At 38.4% G+C, this 23,451-nt stretch overlaps 1 protein-coding gene across 2 annotated transcripts; it reads left to right on the top strand.

The window, feature by feature from the left end:
- The first annotated feature begins 7,633 nt into the window (after positions 1-7,633).
- On the top strand, positions 7,634-12,113 carry LOC131308902 (7-deoxyloganetin glucosyltransferase-like). Of its 2 annotated transcripts, none has more exons than XM_058335947.1 (2): positions 7,634-7,695; positions 10,991-12,113. In XM_058335947.1, exon 2 carries the CDS (start codon positions 11,002-11,004, stop codon positions 11,920-11,922), a length of 921 nt encoding a protein of 306 aa, XP_058191930.1. In that variant the 5' UTR covers positions 7,634-7,695; positions 10,991-11,001; the 3' UTR covers positions 11,923-12,113. The 2 variants fall into 2 exon arrangements, with proteins under 2 accessions (XP_058191930.1, XP_058191929.1); XM_058335946.1 differs by lacking the exon at positions 7,634-7,695 and adding an exon at positions 9,699-10,282.
- Positions 12,114-23,451: the final 11,338 nt, after the last annotated feature.

Genomic DNA, 23,451 nt, shown 5'->3' with positions numbered 1-23,451 from the left:
ACTAAAATATCATAAAATGACGAAACCATGATATACTCGAATATTTTGTAGTTATGCTTTAGATAATCAAAATGATACCAAAATCAAATTTTTCCAAAAGGAAAAAGGTCAAGCTACTTCGATTTACCTTCATCTAGGGCTTGAATGGAGCGAAAACAATCACCACATTATGCCCACCAAAGCCAAATGAGTTAGAGATACCTGCACGAAATAGGCAAATTTGATTAGTAAATGTTGAAATATTATTTATTCGCAAAGCAATGTTGGAATATGAGGAATTTGGATAACAAAATGTTCAAATATTTGATTATTATATAGGTTGCGAGAGATATATTATCTTCATTGCCAACAAAGCAAAAACATGTAACAAAGGCACTTAAAGGTCCTTGGTTTTTAACCAATAAACAACATGTATGGATTAAGCATTATGCTTCTGTAGTTTCATAATTTTCAGTAAGAGGGACTAAAATACATACCAACATGGACTTCAAGTTCTTCACGTTTGAAACAGTGTCAACTGTGATATCAGACTCTAAGTTCTGCAAAATTTGAGAACCATAAGAACATGAAGTGCATCATAAAATTGAATAACTGAGAAAATTTTAGCATAATTAGAGGAATGGGCTTTCGGAGCAGTACAACTTGGTTAATGGTTGGACGCAGCCAGCTAGTGTTTGATTGCTTTTATGATTGCAATAACTTCCAATCCTCATGCAACTCCAAGTGCATGTATACATTCAACAATATGGATATAGCAATTTCATGCCAATAAATTTATGCAATACTAAATTAAACAACATATGAATTAAGAAAGAGATCAGGACCTTCTGAACAGTGATGAAGACGAATTTGCAGCCGAGAACCGAGAGAGAGAGAGAGAGAGAGAGAGAGAGAGAGAGAGAGAGAGAGAACAGGAGAGAGGTTTTTATATAGATTCAATACCCTTAAATTACGGAAAAGCCTTTTCTTCTTGACTAAGAAAATGACTTAAAATACCTAAAATACCCCCGAAAAATCTTTTCTTCTTGACTAAGAAAATGAAGACTTAAAATACCTAAAATATCCCCGAAAAACCTTTTCTTCTTGACTAAGAAAAGGAGGACTTAAAATACCTAAAATACCCCCGAAAAGCATTTTCTTCTTGACTAAGCAAAGGAAAACAAAAAATACCTAAAATACCCCACCTATTAAATCTACTATTGCGAAACTACAAGAGTAATTTCATATATTCATGAAATGGCTATGCTTGCCACTCTTCTCCCTTTTGCCTTTAAACTCAATATCAAGCTACATAAAACACCTCAACCTCTTAAATCCATCATTGCCAAATTAAAAGGGCAAATTCATCTTTTTCACAATGTACCTCATTTTCTTCTTGACAAAGCAACATTTGTCATAAATTAAGGGGGGGAAAAGTGAAAAAAGTACTTCAAAAGTCAAAAGTAAGCCATAAATTAAGGAAAAAAAACACAAAATAAGGATAGCCACTCAATTTTCTTCAACAGGATAAGTCCAAAATACCCTCAAAAGTCCAATACAATCCCTTTAAAAAGGGCAAATTCATCTGTTCATGATGTGGCTATGCCAAACACAATTCCCTATTTTGCCCTTCAACAAAATACCAAACTACAAAAATACCTCTTTCATCATAAATAAAGGAGGGCATTTATGTCAAATCACATTATGGTTATGCTTGGTGTAGCCATTCTCCGAACAAACTACAAAGGCAAATCGGTCATTTCACCTGGTGGCATGGCTTGCCATCCTACATTCTTTAATTACAAGTGTATTGATTGATAATGTCACATACCAAACCTACCCAAACACCAACACTTGCAAGGGCAAAATGAAAAGAAAAAGTTTGGATGGCAATAATATAATTTCACACCATGCCTTGGCTTACCATGCTAGGTTCTTTTATTACGAGTGTATTGATAATGCACCTAGAAATGTTACGTATTTTTATGGCTAATAACTTTCTAAAGAGAATAAATTTTATCCACTGTCGGAGTAAAAATTTACTTTTCCACTACTGCCTATTATAGGCTCCATCGAGTGTCTATTGTTGTGATCTGAACCTTTCATATTTTAAGACCTGCAATATAGTATTGTCATGTAAAAAATCAGTTTGATTGGAAGTCGATAGATATTTTGATTTATAAAATGGACAATCTAATTTCTGTCAATAATAATAAAGATAAACTATCCATTTTACAAAGTAAAATTCAATTTTTTATACTCCTATCGATGTCCGATCAAGTTTATTTTTTGCATGGGTATACTACTATATGAGGTCTATAAGATGAACGATTCAGATCAACAATAAACATAAGATAGGACCGAAAAAGGTAGTGGTGAAAAAGTGAAATTTCCACCACCACTGGTGGGAAGAATTTACTCTCCTTTCTAAAACCCTCCCAAATTTTCTACCTCCACATTAGCCGATCCATGTTGACGGTGTAAAGAAGTGAGCAATGGCTCGTGCATAGACGCTAGACACTTGTTTCGTCTATTAGTCTTTTCATATATTGTCTCTGTATCTCTGTTTTTTGGTGAAAATCTGTATTTGCCGTATGACCTGATCTATATTCGGAATTATTCGGTAGATGTCGTATGACTTGATTAATGAATATGCTTTTTTCATTTAAAAAAAAAAGGTCTTGGTGTTGGGCCGACCTCAGCCCATAAATCAAGGCCGTGTGCACTCCTCGTGAACACATGGAAATATTTCAAATTATTATCTCAATTTGGTTTAAAGCGAGATAGAAATATTTTCCATCACAGTCCATGTTGTAAACTGAGATTAGAAATTTGTCCGTTATTTCTTTGTCATGTTGATTTTCAAATCGTATCTTAATTGATTAAACGCTTAGTTAAATCCACAGGTCAACTTTCATAGGTTGTCACAATCAATAATTTAGTCGTCCATCTTCAAACACCGACTGATTAACCAATTTTTATTGACCACTACTATCTATCTTCCTCACTACATAACGTCAATCGAATTAAATTGTTTACTAGATTAATTGTTTTGGCATCTTAATCGAATTGATCAATCTAATTTCTATAATTACCAATGTTAATCCAAAATCATTTAACTTAGTCTACTTTATCCTATTACTATTTGGTGACATACACTTATATATGGATGAAAATCTCTTAAGTAAAAGGTCGTGAATAAAATCCCAATGAGTGATTTTTGATTGAAATGTTCACAATAAATACCTCTAATAAAGTTTTTCTCCAGAAACCCTAATAAAAATTTAAAAGGTAAGAGTTTTCTGAAAATAACCGCGACACGTCAAGATGATAGTTCGAGTTTTAAAAAATGTAAAAACACATGAAATTAAATCAAAATATATATGTAAAGTATTTAAATGTACTTTTTATTTTGTAATCAATGCTATCTATCATCGTCACTAGATAAAAACCTCATACCTAAAACTAGGGGTGATTTCGATTCGGTTCGGTGTGAAATTTTTGAAGACCGATTCAGTTTGGTTCAAATATTTCCAGGACCGATCACGATCAAAGTTGAGTTCGGTTTGGTTTGGGGTGGGATTGGTCCGGTCGGAGATTTCAGTCCGCCCGAAATATAAAATTTTCATTTAATTTAAAGTGTATATATTTATGTATATCGGGGCAATTCAAGGGACACCCAAAAAAATACCTAAAAAACACCAAAAATCTCAATCTCATAGTTCCTGATCAAATTTTTATGATCCGAACCATTCAATGTGTGCAAAATGTGATTTTAAGGTGTTTGTGTGTGTGTGTGTGTGTGTGTGTCTATATATATATATATACGGGATGGTTCAAGAGACACCCAAAAAAACACCTAAAAAAACACCTCATAGTTCCCGATCAAATTTTTATGATCCGAACCGTTCAATGTGTGCAGAATGTGATTTTAAGGGTGCTCGTGAGAAATTAGCAAAAAAAATAACCGGGAAAGGCTTCATTTGAGCAGTTTTTATTTGAACCGTTCAATAAAAAACTGTTCGAAACTGTTCGGATCAAGCCCTTCCCGGTCATTTTTTTTGCTGATTTCTCACGGGTACCCTTAAAATCATGTTTTGATCACATTGAGCGGCTCGGATCATCAAAATTTGATCGGGAAGTATGAGGTATTTTTTTAGGTGTTTTTTTTAGTGTCTCCGGAACCGCCCCGATATATATATATATATATGTATGTGTGTGTGTGTGTGTGTGTGTGTGTATAACACGAATCTTCTCCTAAGGATGCCCTTAGAGAGGATTATTTGCTGATGTAGATCTCAGCCGTTGGATTGTGTTTGGATGATCTGAATTCGCGGACAATCTATTCGCATGAATAGACCGCAAATAACTAAAATAAGGGTGTTTGTATAAGAAGCCGACTGATATATATAAATATGTTAAAATATATAGTCGGTCGGTTCAGTCCGGAAAAATTCCAGGAAACCGAGACCAAACCGATTTCGGTTCGGCTCGGTCCGGTCCGGTCAGAAAAATATTCGCCATCACCCCGACTGAAAACCGAACCGATCGGTCGGTTTGTTTCGGTCCGTCGATTTTTGTAACACCTCTACCTAAAACCAAAGAGAGCTGATAATAGCCAGATATGTTTTGCCAAAAAAACATATGACGAACTTATCTAAACTAAACAGGCATGAAAATCCTCATAACCGGAATCTCGATCCCTAACGTACATAACAGAAGAACTCAACCCAAATTGCAAATTTAGTTTCAAAAATCAAACTGCCAAAAAAATAACTAAGCTTGGTAAAATTAGAAACCTACATCTCGAACGACATTTTTTACGACTAACATGCATTTATATAGTCTTCGAAATCACGTAAATTAACCACATTTATTTAATCATAAACTGAATAATTTAACATCGATACAATCTCTCAATAACTATCTCTTAAGTACATATCTAAAACCCCCAAAGCTAGCCACCTTCTCTTCCCAGAGAGAGAGAGAGATGGGTTTCATAAGGCTCCGTTCAGTTGTCAGGAAAGTACAAGAAAGGATGAGAAAATCAACTTTTCCATGATTTTTGTAGTGTTCAGTTGGTAGGAAAGTAGTGGGAAACATGTTTTTAAGTTTTTCTGCAGGAATTACTTTCCTGCAAAAGTGATCCTGCAAAAAACACAGGATTTTGCGTCGCGGGAAAAGAAAAATGAGTGAACACTCACAAAATTTTTCCGAAAGTTTCTTTTTCCTGACAAATGAACAACTAAACCTTAATTATTCTTGCAAAATTCTTTTGTCAAATGAACACTCACAGGAAAATAATTTTTTTTTTCCTTTACTTCACTTTACTTGACTTTTCCTGAGAATAACTTTCCGTACAATATTCCTGGCAACTGGATGGAGCCTAAGAGTATCAGAAAAGCCACTCGCAGCGTGAGTACCATACCGAGCACAAGGCCACATCAACCCAATGCTAAATGTGGCAAAACTCCTACACCACAAAGGCTTCCACATTGTAGTTTTTTACCTCGTTTTGAACTTCTCGGCCTTTATGGTCCAGACCAAGGTGTTGGTGGTCCGAACCAGTGCTTGTTATACGTTTTTGGAGCTTGCCAGTATTCTGGTCCAGACCAGCTCCTCTTTTGTCCGGACCAGCCATCCCGTTTTGATGGCAGTGCTTGCCGGAATCTTGGTCCGGACTAGCGCACACTAGGTCCGGACCAACATGCACGTTTCAGCCGATTTTGGTTATACTCTGGACTTCCTAAAGATTGATTTTGGAGTTTCCTTTTTGGTTTTGGACTCTACATGCAAAGGAAACATAGGGCCTGTTTGATAAAAACTGAAACTAAATGCTGAAAAATTTAGTATTGAAAGCTGAATGCTGAATTTTTTAAGCTGAAAAGCTATTTGGTAAACATATTAAGTATTAAATTAAAAAAATAATAAATTAATTTTAGCTTCGATTCTCTCTTAATTTACTAATGGTCACAATGTACTTATAATAATGGTGAAATGGTGATTGTGGTGGTGGTGTGTTGGTGTTGGCGGCGGCGGCGGTGTTGGAGGGCGATAGTAGTGTAATTGTGGTGGTGGAGTGATGGTGATGTAACGGTGGCAATGAGTGGTGGTGGTGTAATGGTGGTGGCGGCGGTGGAGTAATGGTGATAGTAAGTGATGTCGGTGGAATGATAGTTGTGCAATGGTCACATTGTGGTGGTGGTGGCAACGACGGTGTGGTAGTTGTGGTGGCAATGTGGTAATGGTGGTGGTGGTGATGGAGTAATAGGGGAGTGGTGGTGAAGTGGTGGTGGTGGTGGTGGAGTGGTGGTGATGATGGCGAAGTGGTGGTGGTGGTGGAGTAGTTGTAGGAGTGGTGGTGGCGAGAGTGGTTGTGGTTATGGTGGTGGTATGGTGATTAAATGTAAGTACATAAAAATTCAGCCAAAATTAAATAGCTCAAAGCTACTTAATTTTTTTCAACTTTTTAGCATATATTTTAAGTAGCACTTAATTTGTTAAGCAATGTATAATGTTGTTATCAAACCTACTGAATCACTTATTACTTAATTGATTCAGTTTTAAGTACTGAATTTAGGTTATCAAACAAGTCCATAATCTGGCAAGGATTTTGACTTTAGGAAGTAATCTGTGGCTATAAATATAGCCTTACTCTCTCATTAGGGTTTGGACTTCTTAAGTGAATCCCTCTGAGAGACCCCTAGGGGGTCTCATTTGTAGAACCTTAGAGTTCATCTATTCGATCTTCATCTGCATCTGGTTGCCCCTTCTACAGTGGGTTCTGTAAGCCTCCGGCTATCTGGAAGATCATCTGTTTCGGCGATTCTTTCTGGTTGAAACCGTAGGATTTCTTGAGAATCATTTGCATCTGTGTGAGATCCGGTCACGTCTGTGGAGCTATGTTCCGTTTGTAGCTCTTGGTTAAAAACCCTAGTGGTTTTGTGAGACTTGATGAGAGAAAATCTGTATTTTGTGAGAGATTTCAATTAGGTTTTTTATTTGATGAGAGAACTTGTATTTTGGGATTGGTGAGAGTCTCTTTGTGAGTGCTTTGTTTGTTCGTCACCATTGTAGCTCTTCGGAGCATCGATCTCTTCACATAGTGGAATCATCTCTCGTTCGCTTGCCCGTGAGGTAAGTTTACAGCCGTAAATTGAACCACGTATATCCTAGTCTCTCTTATTTGTTTTTTTGTTTGGTTTGGTTTCTCCGTTGTTTTTCGCTTATGTTTGGTTTGGTTATTTTCCTAATATCATAAACATCAATAATCGTCGGGTTGCGGTTGGGTCCTTCAGGGGCCCGCCGCACAACACACATAACCTTTGTAAACACAGAGTACAACCATAGACGTTTGCTCAAATCCAGAGGTCCCCACTCTCTCGACGGCTTACCGGACTTACGCTACGAAACCATCGCCGATGGCCTCCCGCCCACCGACGTCACCCAAGACATCCCTGCTCTCTGTCAGTCCACCACCAAAACCTGCCTACCCCTCTTTCGTGACTTACTCTACAAATTGAACGATCCCGATAATTTTGTCTAGCGGCCCGCCGGTGACGTGTATCGTTTCGGATGGTTGTGTGAGTTTTACCGTCGAAGCTGCTGAGGAACTTGGGGTCCCTCAAGTGCTTTTCTGGACGACGAATGCTTGTGGATTTTTGGGTTATACAAAGTATAAAGATCTTGTGGAAAAAGGGCTTTTTCCTTTAAAAGGTCATAATTATCTCGAATATTATTCTGTTTTTAATACTATAATAGGAGGATTCGTAATAATCGGGAGAGCTCGTAACAGGTGGTGGCGATGGTTGTTTTGAGCGCGAACCCTTCTTATGCCCCATAATGGAAGAACTACGAGAGGATAAGCGAATTGTCGATAGTGTATCTACTAATGAGTATGGGGGGCCCACTCCAAATACCGCACAAATGATTCATTGGAGTAATTTAAAACTACTTTTTCAAGTTGCCTTCCCTAAAATCATCTTGATCAAATAACTATCAGTACTTGATCTAATCTAATAAAGACACGCTTCTACCGCTAGGGCTGCAATCTAGTAAAGACACAATCACTAACCCCTGTAGTGGGTGAAAGAGGAATTGAGGGACATGACAACGACGATGGTCGAATTGGCGGGCCTTAGAGGTTAATAGTGGTGGATAGGATGACAAAGAAGAGAAGATGAAAAATAAAACAAAATTACCTCCACGATAATATATAGGTCTTGGTTACACTCAATTAAAACACTTTGAATTGTTACTTGTGTTATTTTATAATTAACTTTCTAAAACTCTCAAAAATTGAAAGTGAAAACCTTATCAAACCAACCCAATAAAATCATATATATGATACATATTTTGTCAATAACATATGTTGCCGAGCTAACTCAAGCTCAACACGTAGACCAAACTAGCTTAAATTTCTGACTTGAGCTCAGTTACGAACTTCACAAAACCAAGCTTAGATATTTTTTCCCCAATTCAAAAAAAAGACTATATTGTTGACCCGAGCCCTCTCGAGTAGCTTGACTCATTTGCATCCCTACCAACACATATCTTGATCATCACTTCTAGATTCATGCATAGTTTTCATATATTCTAGCAAGAACAAGAGATGAATACTATAAACTATTTTTTGTGCGACTCACTTATAGCTAGGGACATGCAGTAGTGTTTCTACGTAGCAGCAGAAGGGATACACTGGTTGAAAAGTTTTTCGGCTTATTGTTGCTAAACTAGTAGTACTAGCGGGCTTGTTAGCTAGATCGATGTTAAATATTAGTACTGTGCATTCGTCCTAAAGATATAGAATTGAGAGTAAACTCTCTTATGTGACATTTGATGTGACAAAAGGTGAAATTTCCAATGCTCATAAATTAAACCGTAATACCGAGTCACCCATGACATATCACATGAGATATTGTCAACTGGGGCTCGTTCCGGGAAAAAAAAAAACTTTTATCTTTTACGAAGGCAATTTCAAACTCAAAAATTATGGACTTATTGAAATTTGAAAATATGCAATATGGATCTTGTTTGGAAGATCTCAATGAGATCTTTTATACGATGCAAAAAAAATTGAAAAATTATTTTTCATTTACTTTATTTTTGAATTTGAAAATGTAAAATAAGTTGCTTATTTTTTAAGAAGGTTTCTGGAACGGGGCCTGAGAGGTTCTTATCTCTCTTTATAAAAATGGGAGCAAAAATCAGATTCTTCACAAATTGTTGACCGAGATCTTTTGGTGTAGCATATTTAAAACTTGCGAAGTCACTGTAGCCTTAAAAATTAGAGGTCCTATGTTTTAGATGAATCATGTGAAACCGATGGATACATATTAGTATTGGATTGTCGAGGCGCATGCGGTTATTTAGTTTAGGCCACGATTCTCTAGAAATAATTTCTCCATACGTATGTGTCGGTGCTTATGTGATTCGAAATTGCTGAAGTTGACGACGTTCAAATTGTTTAACCATTTAATTTCTCGTAATGCTGAAATGGCCGGCTCCTCCATCTTATTATTCACTGCAGTTTTTCAGGTTAGTATTATAAATAGATTAATGTACATATCTGCATTCGTAGATGTCTAAGTAAGTAAAAAGCGTGAACACTTCAACCACATTTATTTAATCGTAAACTCAATAATTAAACACCGATCCGATCTCACCAATGATTAATTACTCTATAAAAAGAAGCTAGTTGCCCTCTCTTACCTGCAGCTGCATCACCCACAAACACAGAGAGAGAGAGAGAGAGAGAGAGAGAGAGAGAGAGAGAGAGAGAGAGAGATGGGTTCCATAAGAATATCAGAAAAGCCACACGCAGTGTGCGTACCATACCCAGCCCAAGGCCACATTAACCCAATGCTAAAAGTGGCGAAGCTCCTACACCACAAAGGCTTCCACATAACCTTTGTAAACACAGAGTACAACCACAGACGTTTGCTCAAGTCCAGAGGTCCCAACTCCCTCGACGGCTTACCGGGCTTCCGCTACGAAACCATCCCCGACGGCCTCCCGCCCACCGACACCGACGTCACCCAAGACATCCCTGCTCTCTGCCAATCCACCACCAAGACCTGCTTACCTCACTTCCGCGAGTTACTCAACAAACTGAACGATACGCTCTTGTCCACCGGTCCGCCGGTGACGTGTATCGTTTCGGATGGTTGTATGAGTTTTACTGTGGAAGCTGCTGAGGAATTTGGGGTCCCTGATGTGCTTTTCTGGACGCCCAGTGCTTGTGGATTCTTGGGTTATACGAAGTATAAAGATCTTGTGGAAAAAGGCCTTGTGCCTTTAAAAGGTGCTAGTAATAATCTCGAATATTCTTCTGCTTTTAATCTAGTAATTACCAGTTTTGGTGATCGAAAAAGAATCTAAGCGTACTAACTATTTTTAGCTGGAAAGTTTTGAAGAAAAGATAAATATTTTGTTTTTTTAATGGGAGAAATTATCCTCAAGTTCTCGAGAAATGGTCTCATATTTCTAACAGCTAAAAGTTTCTTGATCGCGGGTCATTTATTGGTTTTTTTCCCCTGTACACCCTTGACTATCTCATACTAAAATTTTAAAGTTCAGTAATTTTCACTCTCATCTTTTCCGGAACAAGATGTAGGAATACAACTATTGGAGATTCGGACACTACTGAGTTTGAAGCCATTCGATATATGTGGGTCCGCGGCTCAGCACATCGAACGACTCTGAATATAGTTGTGTTACTAGTATTGCTTTTACTAGAATGGATTCGCTTATGATCAATTGACAAATGTTGTGTGTGCTTGGTAACATGCCTCCTAGTTGAAATAAAGCAATTTATTGTGAATCCCCTGGTCTCAATGACATGCGTAGGCCGCCTTCGACCAGAGCAATAAGGGAATGAGTCTATGTCCGAACGCCTCTCATTAACATTGTCATACCAAAAAAAAGGTGTTGGAAACCATTAGAACCGCCTTTGTTTTGCTATTGTTGAATCATGCATGTTTTGAAGCTAACTAACTGCAGTGGAATACAGATGCAAGCTACATGACAAATGGGTATTTGGAAACAACAATCGATTGGATTCAAGGAATGGAAAACATAAGATTCAAAGATCTCCCAAGCTTCATCAGAACCACAGACCCAAATGACATAATGGTCAACTTCGCAGCAGCAGAGGCAGAGAGAACGCGCAAAGCCTCTGCTATCATCATCAACACCTTTGATGCTTTCGAAAAGCCTGTCCTTGATTCTCTCTCCTCTTCCCTCCCTCCTCCTATCTACACCGTCGGTCCACTTCATCTAATGGCGAACCAAATCTCCGAGGAGAGATTGAAATCTATGCACTCAAACTTATGGAAAGAAGAATCCCAATGCATTGACTGGCTCGATTCGAAAAAATCCAATTCAGTTTTGTACGTGAACTTTGGTAGCATTACCGTTATGACGCCCAAACAACTCGTGGAATTTGCGTGGGGATTAGCTAATAGCGGGTATGATTTTCTTTGGATTGTAAGGCCGGATTTGGTCGTTGGAGAGTCGGCCATGCTGCCGCCGGAGTTCATAACGGAGACTGAAGGGAGGGGGATGTTGGCAAGCTGGTGCTCTCAGGAGCAAATTCTGAAACACACGGCGATCGCAGGATTTTTGACTCACAGCGGGTGGAACTCGACGATGGAGAGCGTGTGTGGTGGTGTTCCAGTGATCTGTTGGCCGTTTTTCGCGGAGCAACCGACGAATTGTTGGTATAGTTGTGGTGAGTGGGGGATTGGGATGGAGATTGATACTGATGTGAGGAGAGAGGAAGTGGAGAGGCAAGTGAGAGAGTTGATGGAAGGAGAGAAGGGTAAGAAGATGAAATCGAAGGTTATGGAGTGGAAGGAGAAAGCAGAGGAGGCTGCTGGGCCTGGTGGGTCATCGTACCTCAACTTGGACAAGTTGATTACCGAGGTGCTCCTATCAAAATAAATTGGTGAAGAAAATGCAATAGTTACTCAGTTTGTACCAGTTGCACTTCTAGCTTTTATCACGGCTATTATCACAGGAAAAAGCTTTTAGTCAAATGAAACATTGTATTGTCTTCTTCTTTTTACACCTACGATTTTTTTATCAAGATGAACTCTGTGTGTGCCCCCAAAAAGTGGATATAATTTTGCTATAAGTTGTGAATCTCGATTTTTTCATGTTAGTAGCTTTGTATTTTTTATCGTCACATTGCCGGTGGATTATGCGGTTGGAAATGTAGAATTTTGATTTTGTTATGGCTGATTATGAAGGTCGTAGAGTGTGTCATGTTTGCTCCAAATTATAAGTAAAGAATATTACAATATTGTGACGATAAAAAATCTCTAATTAAACTAGGGAAGTGCATGAGACCTCATTCCCCCCTCGAGCTCACTGGTAACTTTTAACTCATCAAATCTCTAATTTTTCACTCATCACTTATGTGCAAGTTTTTCCTCGCAAAGTTGTGTGTACGGCTTCAACATTTGACTCAGACTCATTAGAAGCAGCACTAGCAAAACCACAAAATAATTTCTCCTCCATTGAAAACCCATTGCACGAGCCAGTAAAATATTAATACAAGTGCACGGCAGACAGCGATGAAGCTTAGGCCGCCCGCAGAGAGCGAAATTCCTCAAGGGCTAGATCTTATAGATTTGATACCGTGTGAAGAAAAGCAAAATGATGAATTATTGATTGTGTATAAACCATAACTGCTTATACAATTTTCCTTAGTCTTAAATTAATGGGTTGCCTCTATTGTAGGGCGGAGACCGACGTAGCACAATATCCAGTAAGTCTGGATTCGAATTCACAGAGACAGTAATGTGTGCTGACTAAAAACTCGGGTTGTTACTGATTAAACTAGCTCTTAGATAGCCACCCATTGACAATTGATTGAGATTAACTAAAACCTAGAAAGTGATTGTACTTTTCAAATAATTAAAAGAAAGTATGGTCGTAGAATTCTTAGTACTCGCAACCAGTCCGGATTATCCTGCTCCATTCAGTGTTTGTAAAAATATTCAACTCTCGATTGAAAAAGATACCCCGCGAGATGCGAACCTTATGGTCGCCGTTACCATGCGTAGCGGAGAATGAATTTTGGACCCTTATTCTCCTGTTCACATGGGCTCCGACAATGCCCAGGTTCGTCTACGATAAGTATTTTACCAATCTTAAATTGTCTTTTTCATTGTTTGAAAATAGGAGTAGTGCCCGGACCGGCCACGGTGTGCTAATCACCCCGCGACCCTACGTATACAACTACTCACTAATCATTGCGCAAAAAACGAAAGAAACCCTAATTTAAAACATGATTTTAATACACAGATAAAAAATAAACAAGAAACATCAACTAATCGAATATCAGCGAATAACTTTTATTAAGAACAAAAATTAAAACAAGTTATCAAAGTGCAAATAATTGAACAAAATTTCAAAACTTAAAAGAAAACTCAAAAAAAAAAAAAAAAAAAGTAAACTATATTCGAAATAAAAAGCTCGGCAGCCCCGTCCGCCCTGTTTCGTCCGTGAGCAGAAAATATATATGGAGCCAAAAACCCTTCTCTAAATTCCCAGTCGTGGGCCACGCTACAACTGGCTACTGGCTACTGCCAACCTAATTCCCAATGGAATTGCCGTTATTATCCTATGTAGTCATGCCCGTGGACTAATTAAGTTCATAGCAAAATTCTTGACTCTGTATTGACCTTCAAACGGATAAGCCTCAATCACCGTATAATATTTTAATTTTGCGCTTTTTGCACCAAATTCTCCAAATACCTATAATACACAAATTAAGCATTAAGCTTCAAATAATAATATAAATGAGACTTAACAAAGATAAATTATGGGGCGCTAATGTGAACATTTACGTGCTTATCACGTCCCCAACTTATACTTTGCTAGTCCCGAGCAAAGAAAGCAAATAAGATAAATTTTAATTACGCTACTTTCATAAGACTCACGATTGCACTTACCCCGTGCAACAAGCCTTTTGAACCCCTAGGTGATCCCCAGAGGATGAGTGGAGTTTCATGAGGGGTTACAGCAATGAATGCCCACAAACATTGTGAATTCTTTTCACACGAAACCCGAAAATCTATAAGACTGCTCAATGATATCTCAAGCAAAGAATATGAAGTCATCGTAAAGAGATAATGGGCATAAGCAGTTCTAGATAATATCAAGTCATAAAAATGAGTGATGGCACCTAAACTCAGCGTGTGTGAACATGGGCTAGCTTCGGTCACAAGTGAAAAATAACTAAAAGTTCTCTCCGGACCGAGTCTTGACTTCAAATCTCACCGTGTCATGCTCTCAACAAATGAAATCACTCAAAATAAGATCCATATTACTCTCAATATATGAGCGCAGGCAGAAATTATGTAAATGAAAGCAAAGTATCCGCACAAGTTGACATGAAAAGAAAGCTTTATATAGTGGACACACAATCTCATGAATGGAATGCCGAGTATTGGAGACTATATCTATCCATCAATCCACAACCCATTGCCCCTAAGATCAAATAGGACTTCTATTCGGTTATATCGTTAGGTAAGGAAGTGTTTCAAGTTTATGGTAAGACATAATCAAGTGTCCGATAACACATAAGGCAAATAATAATGTGCGCCCTCTTTTAACTCTTTTCAACTCCGCTATATCCCTCATATTCTTCACCCTTCACAAAATTCCACGATGAAACAACTTGTTTCTTTTTTGCAACAAGTATATTGGTGTCTTCCCCGGCCCTTTTTTATTTATTTAATTCAAGTTTCAACCTCTCTTTTTTTAGCATGGGGAAGAACACCGCAACTCGAGTACAACATTCTCGAATACATGATAAGCACCTAAAATTGCTTCATCGTGGTGCTTAAGTCCTTTAGTTAGTACGTAGCGTTCTTATTCATAATTTGTTGTTTTTATTCAATATTGCTCGTAAGGTAGTTTGTTGAATGTTTCAGGTAAAACGTCCTAAAAGGCGTATTTTGATCGCAAAGCCAACCCCCAAGTAAGTTCAAGTATCCACGCCCGGTGGAACGTCTGCCAGGAAGACTTAAGAGCGAAGGCGTGAGGCGTCGGGTGAACTCCGAGGCCGGGGGTGTCAAGTTTTGAAGGCTGGCATGAAGACCTGAAGATAAGCTCTCTGTATCGATACAACCTTAAGCTGTATCGATACGCGTTGACTTCGTGGGAAGACAGCGAATGTTGTATCGATACAAATTAAGGCTGTATCGATACGGGAGCGTGGTATCGATACACTCCATAATAAGTATCGATAAATACTCTTGGACAGTAGCGATTCACCTTCGTAAACACCTTCGTAAACAACTGTTCACAGAACCTCCGTTGTTTTCTCTGTGGTTACATATTGGTGCATGTAAAAATGAAGTCAAGTTACATTCACGGAACTTGCACTACTACGTTACCTTTGTTACATTTCCCAAAAAGCTATAGGACAATACTCGTAACCTTTATTGTAGAGTGGTAGTTACAATTTATTGTAGTTTGATCATGTGAAAGTTTAGGTTCTTGTGCTCAAAAAGCAAAAAACAAATAATAATAATAATAATAATAAATTCATGTGAAAGTATGTGTATCATGAAAAATCATGTGAAAGTTTGGATTCTTATGTTTATTTATTCGCAACAGTTATACTTACTCTTCATCTCATACGTAAGCGTATGAAACGGTTGTGAGAGAAGTTGTAGAGATTAGTTAGAGGAGCATGCAAGTTGAACCTGCATTATCCAAAAATATAGGAATATGCGCCTAGAAATGTTACGTACTGTACGTTATGGCTAATAACTTTCTAAAGAGAATAAATTCTATCAACCGCGGGTTTAAAAATTCATTTTTTCACCACCGCCTATTATAGGTCCCATCGAGTGTCTATTGTTCTGATCTGAAGCGTTCATATTTTAAGACCCGTAATATAGTATTGTCATGCAAAAAATCAGCTTGATCGATAGGAAGTCGATAGATATGTCAAAATTTGAATTTTGATTTATAAAATGGATGATCTGATTTCTGTCAATAATAATAAAGATGAACTATCCATTTTACAAAATAAAATTTAATTTTTTATACTCCTATTGATATCCGATCAAATTTAGTTTTTGCATGGATATACTAATATGTGAGGTCTACAAGATGAACGATTCAAATAAATAATAAACATACATTAGGACCGAAAAAAGAGGTGGTAAAAATATGGAATTTTCCACGCCGGTGAAAAGAATTAATCTCATTTCCAAAACCCTCCTAAATATTCTGAAGTGCTTCAGGTCTTGGTGTTGGGCCGATCTCAGCCCATAAATTAAGGCGGTATGCACTCCTCGTGAACACATGGAAATATTTCAAATTATTATCTCAATTTGGTTTAAAGCGAGATAGAAATATTTACCACCACAGTCCATGCTGTAAACCGAGATTTAAAATTTGTCCGCTATTTCTTTGTCATGTTGATTTTCAAATCGTATCTTAATTGGTTAAACGCTTAGTTAAATCGACAGGTCAACTTTCATAGGTTGTCACAATCGATAATTTAATCATCCCCCTTCGGACACTGACTGATCGACTAATCTTTATTGACCACTATTATCTATCATCCTCACTACATAGCGTCAATCGAAGTAAATTGTTTACTAGAGTACTTGTTTTGGCATCTTAATCGAATTGATCAATCTAATTTCTATAATTACCGATGTTAATCCAAAATCATTTAACCATTTTAGTGTACTTTATCCTATCAACTATTTGGTGACATACACTTATATATGGATGAAAATCTTAAGTAAAAGGTCGTGAATAAAATCCCAATGAGCGATTTTTGATTGAAATGTTCACAATAAATACCTCTAATAAAGTTATTTTTTTCTCCAGAAACCCTAATAAAAATTTAAAAGGTAAGAGTTTTCTGAAAATAACCGCAACACATCAAGATGATAGTTCGAGTTTTAAAAAATGTAAAAACACATGAAACATATGAAATTAAATCAAAATATATATGTAAAGTATTTAAATGTACTTTTTATTTTGTAATCACTGCTATCTATCATCATCACTACATAAAAACCTCATACCTAATACTAGGAGTGATTTCGGTTTGGTTCGGGCTGAAATTTTCATAGACCGATTTGGTTTGGTCCAAATATTTCCAGGACTGATCCTGTCCAAATATTCAATTCTGTTCGGCCCATTATGGGTTCTACAAAAATAATTCAAACTACAAGTCATCCTTTGAAATGTTTTTTCATGGGTTCCTGAAAAAAATTAGCTCAATCCAATGCTGGTAAGAGCTATTTTAGAATTTGTAGAATGTCCTACGAATTCGTAGGGCGAATTTGAATAACTCTTACCGATATCGGATTGAGCTAATTTTTTTTAGAAACCCATAAAAGAACATTTCATGAATGACTTGCGGTTTGTATCATCTTTGTAAAATTCATAATGGGCTTCGCTTATCTTCAAAAAATTTACCCATTTGTCGTGCCCTAAACAGAGCCCTTGGCAAGAAATATTTAATTGAGAAGAAAGTGAGTAAATAATATTTTTAATGAGATAACTTTAATACAAAGAGCCTGATATAGTAGACATTTTAAAAGCGAGTAACTAAAATAATAATGTGGGCTTTTGAGGTGTAATTTTGTCTAAAATCTAAAGAGCCTAATGAGAATGCTCTAATAGGCGGTGGCGATTGTTGTTTTGAGCGCGAACCCTTCTTATCCCCATAATGGAAGATCTACAAGAGGTCAAGAGGATAAACGAAGTGTCGATAGTGTACCTACTAATAAGTGTAGGGGGCCCACTCCAAATACTACATAAATTATTCATTAATTAATTTAAAACTACTTTTTCGAGTTGCCTCTCCTAAAATCATCTTGATCTAATATGGTAAATATGGTAAAGACACGCTTCTACCGCTAGGGCTACAATCTAGTAAAGACACAATCACTAACCCCTCTAGTGGGTGAAAGAGGAATTGAGGGACATGACAACGACAATGGTGGAATTGGCAGGCCTTAGAGGTTAATGGTGGTGGATAGGATGACAAAGAAGAGAAGATGAAAAATAAAATAAAATTACCCCACGATAATATATAGGTCTTGGTTACACTCAAAACATTTTAAATTGTTACTTGTATTATTTTATAATTAACTTTCTAAACTCTCAAAAATTGAAAGTGAAAACCTTATCAAACCAATCCAATAAAATCATATATATGATACATATTTTGTCAAGAACATATGTTGCCGAGTGCTTAACCTCCACAATCTCGCCTTCCAATAAGGTTGAAACACCCCAAGCGTAGAGCTAGGTCGTCGGTAGCATAATAACCGGAAAGTCCGGGATCGTACCACAGGGAATTCGAATATAACTTAATCGGATTGTAGGTTTTATATGGTGGTTTGTGGCGTTTAAGATGGCCAACTTGGTTTTCCTTTAAACGGTGGAAAAGATAAAGCGAAGACTAGAAATGAGCTTTATAAACTAAAAGAGGCAAGTCTAGGGATCGTCTATCCCTTGACTGAGGCTGTTACCGGTTCTTATGATAACTCAGGCGAGAATCACGACCGCGTGCTCACGCCCGGAAGATTTAGCTTTAAAGACTACGTTTATTGAAAGATGTGATTAAACGGAGGCGAACCAACTTGTTTTTAACATTTATCGAACACATAGGAGGCCACGAGTCCTCGATAAGCTGCTTGCCAAGACCGCTTGACTAAACGTCTTACCAAGGAGTTAACACCCCTTGTTTAGACCAAAAATGCAAGTTAAGCTCTATTCCGAGAATCATGCTTTTAAACCCGATGGTTTGAGAACCGAATAACGACCCTAGTCCTTGGGAAAGAGTATCCCGAGACTCAGCCTAACGACTACTCACACATACTTAAAGCATAGAAGAGAGTATAAAAACGAGACATGAAGTTTAACCGATGGAAACGAGAATAAACTTGATATTAAAGAGAATCTAGTCCATAGCTACAGCTTTAATGAACGACAAATTAACAAACGAGAGTTACTTACTTGAGTTCTAGGAAAATTACACTTGAAAAGCTTAAGAAAACATTAATGGAGGAGAGACTAAACTTCCAATGAACTAGATGATAAAAGCGAGAGAGAGAGAGTGATGGCTATTTATACAAAAATGCATTCTCTCTCTTCAAAAATATCAGAAAATATCCAAAAAGTGGAAACATCCACAAATGGAAAGTTAAAATCTGTCAAAAAGCATGTCGGTGAGTCACCCGTATCGATACTCTAATACCGTATCGATACCGTGCAGCCTTGCTCTGAATTCCAAAATTCTCCGTAAAGGAACCGTATCGATACGCTGTCTCCGTATCAATACCGTGCTGTTTGACCAGAAATCCAGGATTTCACAAAAAGGAACCGTATCGATACTCCGAAAATCGTATCGATACGCTGAGAGCTGGATTTCCTTCTGTTCTAATGAAGTATTGATACTCCAAGAATCGTATCGATACCGTACTGTTTTCTGGCAAAATCAAGCTCCTCGTGCCCCGACTTAACACCCGATGGCCTTTGACTCTTTCCGACCTTCCGTTTGTTCATTCCCATAAGCCGACGGCTACGCTCCATAAGGCATCGCCACTCAGTTCCTCTCAAAGATTGTTCAACACATCAAAACATGCCCCTTTAATGCGTATTGCCTGAAACGCTCAACAGAAAACCTTACGCGCAAAATCACTTAAAACAGTAAATAAACATAAGTTAAATAACGTAAAACGGGACTAGGTGCACCAAATATCTACAAAATTGGGTGCTTATCACACCTCTCAACTTGAATGTTGCTAGCCCCGAACAACAAAAACATACTGCTAAAACTAACTATGCAATCCTTCCGTTAAAACAACTTTGCACATGCGCACACCGAAAACATCTAACAAGAGTTCCAAAAACAAATTTATTCACACCTCACAACTAACAACTAAAAACTGAAATGGATAACTAAGCATTGAGCACATTCCAAGTCAAGTACAAAAATCTGTACCCTTAACGAGAAGGAGGATACATGCAAAACAAATGCAACTACACGCTACGAACCACATCCCAAGGAAAAGGGCTCGGAACAAGGCAATGGAGAAAAACAAAAGCCATGCCAAATATGAGGAGAACACCTTTAAACAGAAACAGGAGCTACAAGCCAAAGACTAAAGTACCAAGAGAAAGCATGCCATAATTAAATATGCACATCATCAACAAATGAATCAAAAAGGAATAAATGCGCACTACGGATTAACTAAGGACTTCATTAAGCTTATATTGACCTTGGTTATCAAAGAACGGTTAGCAAAAAGGGTGGCGGCTACGTGCTGGCTCCGTTTATCTACCTTTGGCCGCCACCAATACTAAGCTACCAAGTCAACGGCCACATGCTGGCCAAAACAAAAACCTTTTAAACTACAAGTTACGAGTTCACTAATGAAAGTAAAACAAGATAGGATAGGTGAACTGTCAACCACCAAGCACCCCGACCAAGTATAGGGATTTCAACCTAAACCACCAACTACTCCTCATCACCCGACTCCGGCTCCTCTCCGGCAAAGTCATCACTGTCCTCAGCTTTGTAAACTGGCAACGGCGCATAAGGCTCACTTGTAGACCCCTCTTGCCTACTCAACACATAGTCTAACTTGTGATCGATCCTGTCCTGCCTCCTGGCATTCTCTCGAATCTCCCTTTTAAGCTTTTTTGGTTGTTCATAGTTGCCACGCCCTGGCAGAAAAGTAGCTTCTGCCACACCGATTGCTTGGCACGTTTAGGCGGCATTGAAGTTAGATAGCTACCACCGCGAATACCCTCTTCTCCCAAAGCCCCTCGAGACTGTGAAACACTCCTAGTTAGGATGCTACTATTAAGAATTCCTGGCTCGAGTTTACCCCATTCCCCATATTCATCTCTCGGAACACCCTTCTCCAAGCAAATTTTGGTAACCATGCACGGGTATGGCATCCTTGTATAAGTGGGAACATTGATTTTAAATTCAACCATTTGACGGAAGATATACTTAGCCCAATCATACACATTCCCTGGTTCCATGAAAAAATAAAACATTTCACCATCAATCTTAGTTGGCTTATTCTCAGTACCCCTCGGGTTCAAATTGTGATGCACAAACTGGTTGATCAAGCGGTACTCATCCTTAAACTTTCTCGGAATATGAGGAAGCTTGGCTTCCGCCGGATTAGTATATAAAGCCTGATTTACCTCATCCCTCGGGGCAAAATTTTCTCTTGGCACATTAACAGATGCAGCATGGGGTCGCTCATAGTTCAAAGCCCGAGCAATTACCTCGGGGTCTACCATAACATTGACCCGACCAATTTTTGAAGTAATTCTCGCCCCCTTTTCCTCTATTTTCCCCAACTCGAGAACTTTCATGTTTTTATAAAAATCAGCCATTAAACCCTTAATATACCCAGGATTTTCACGAAAGAAATAAGCCAAACCTTGAGCAGCGATTCTCTGAACACAAATGTGGTTTGGCCCAATGCTCTCCACGTCGACGTGGCGTTCGTTTTTAACTCCCCTCTTCACAAAACTCTTCTCCCACCTAGCCTGTTTATCAGCTTTAACCTCTTCCGAAGTCTGTTTCCGCCTTGAACCAACCTGGGCCGCTTGTTTCGGATTCTCCATCATTTCTTCTTCCTCCTCAATGTCACGAAGAACCTCGTCCCCCTTCTCAACTCCGGGTTGAAGTGAGGAAAAAGCCACATTCTGACCCCGAACCCTCGGGGGTTTGTTTGCAGCACGTTTAAGTCGAGGCATTATCGAATTTTAAGAAAATTTCTTGATTTTTTTGAGATATAGAAGGGGGTAAAGTTGGGGTTCGGATTTTTGGTAAGTGGGGGTGAAATTGATGTTGGGGATAGGTTTGTGAATGATTATATGGAAGAAAAATGAAGATTTTATGGGTTCGTGGTGGGGGAAACAAGAAAAATGAAGAGAGAGAAAGAAAGAGTCAGATTTACCTTGGATTTGGGGATTGATACTTGGAACCCACGGATTGGTGCTTGAAACTTGGAGAGAAAGTGATTTGGAGTGGTTTTGGTGAAGGATTCGTGAGATTTGGTGATGGATTGGAGGTTTTGGAGAGTAAGGTTTGATGAAGGTGGGCAGTTGTGGAGGAGAAAAAAGGTGGAGGGGTGTTTGGAAGTGAAAGGTCAAGCCCCCGATCTGTTTTTAAAAAAAACCCAGATTTCCAAACCGTATCGATACGCAGTTACCGTATTGATACCGAGCTGTTTCCCTTGAACTCTGTAAGTTACCCGTATCGATACTCATGAAATTCGTATCGATACACTGAAGCTTGCAAACTGCAAAACCCACTGTTTTAATGAAGTATCGATACGCCATTAACCGTATCGATACGGTTCTATTTCCCTTGCATTCCTTCATTTCCAGCCCTTTTTGCCAATACCCATATGCACCTCACACACACCCAAAACGTCACCCGGAGCCTTGAGAACTTGCCAATCAGCCATTGAGAAGCAAACCAATCCAACCAAACATCTGGCTTCCTATGGTTAAGAGTAGGAACAACTCGGACTTGGCTTTTTAAAAAGGACAATGAGACTCATATGTGGTTTTATCATACAAAAATGCTCTGTATCATATCCTAAGTGCGCCATAGATTCCCAATTAATTCAAAATAAATAATAAACACACTTAGGTATGAACATGAGATGATCTACACATCTACGAACGTAAAGAGAACAAAAGCGGGATATGAGCAAAACTTGACGAAAACATACTCAAACGTCGTGAATTCCACCTTAGTCCATTCATGCAAATTGCTAAATACAAAATTTGTGTTAACAAACTCTTGCGAATAACACCTCATGAGCATGTGCCAAATTGTTTTAATCCACTAATGTTGTAATAACGGAAGGATTGATCTTCTAAAGACAAAAAATTTAAACGAAAACGAAAAATTTATACGAAAAGCATAAAACATAAAAATCATATTTATGTCCCTCCCCCCAACTTAAAAATATGCTATGCCCTCATAGCATGGAGAACAACAGTAGGGAAAAAGGAATAAAAGATCGTACCAACGGGGGAATGTCAACCCCCTTATACCTCGACCAAGTTGGAGGCTTTTGCGTCACTGGCTCTGTTTGTCATCCGAACGGCTTTCAAGGTCGACTCCTTCGGCTCTTCCAACTGAACCACAACTAGTCACACAGGAACATGGCCAAAACTTTATTGGACTAACAACCGCGACATGTAATCGCACCCATGCTTAGGGCTCCTGAATGCCTCAATCACTCCGACGTTAGATCCAAACCACCAAGGCTGGTATGGTAGCACGTACACCCTGTAAAAGACTTAAGCTCGAATTACCTACTAAGAAACAAATGACATTAGAACCGCCCGGCTCGTGTTATCCGGGCGCTAACATACAGATAAACAAAGGAAAACAACAAAGAACACCACCCGATTTTCACGCAATCTTATGAG

The sequence above is a fragment of the Rhododendron vialii genome, chromosome 11a (assembly GCF_030253575.1).
Source record: "Rhododendron vialii isolate Sample 1 chromosome 11a, ASM3025357v1".
NCBI classification, from domain to species: Eukaryota; Viridiplantae; Streptophyta; class Magnoliopsida; order Ericales; family Ericaceae; genus Rhododendron; species Rhododendron vialii.
This window is presented reverse-complemented; position numbering and strand designations above follow the sequence as displayed.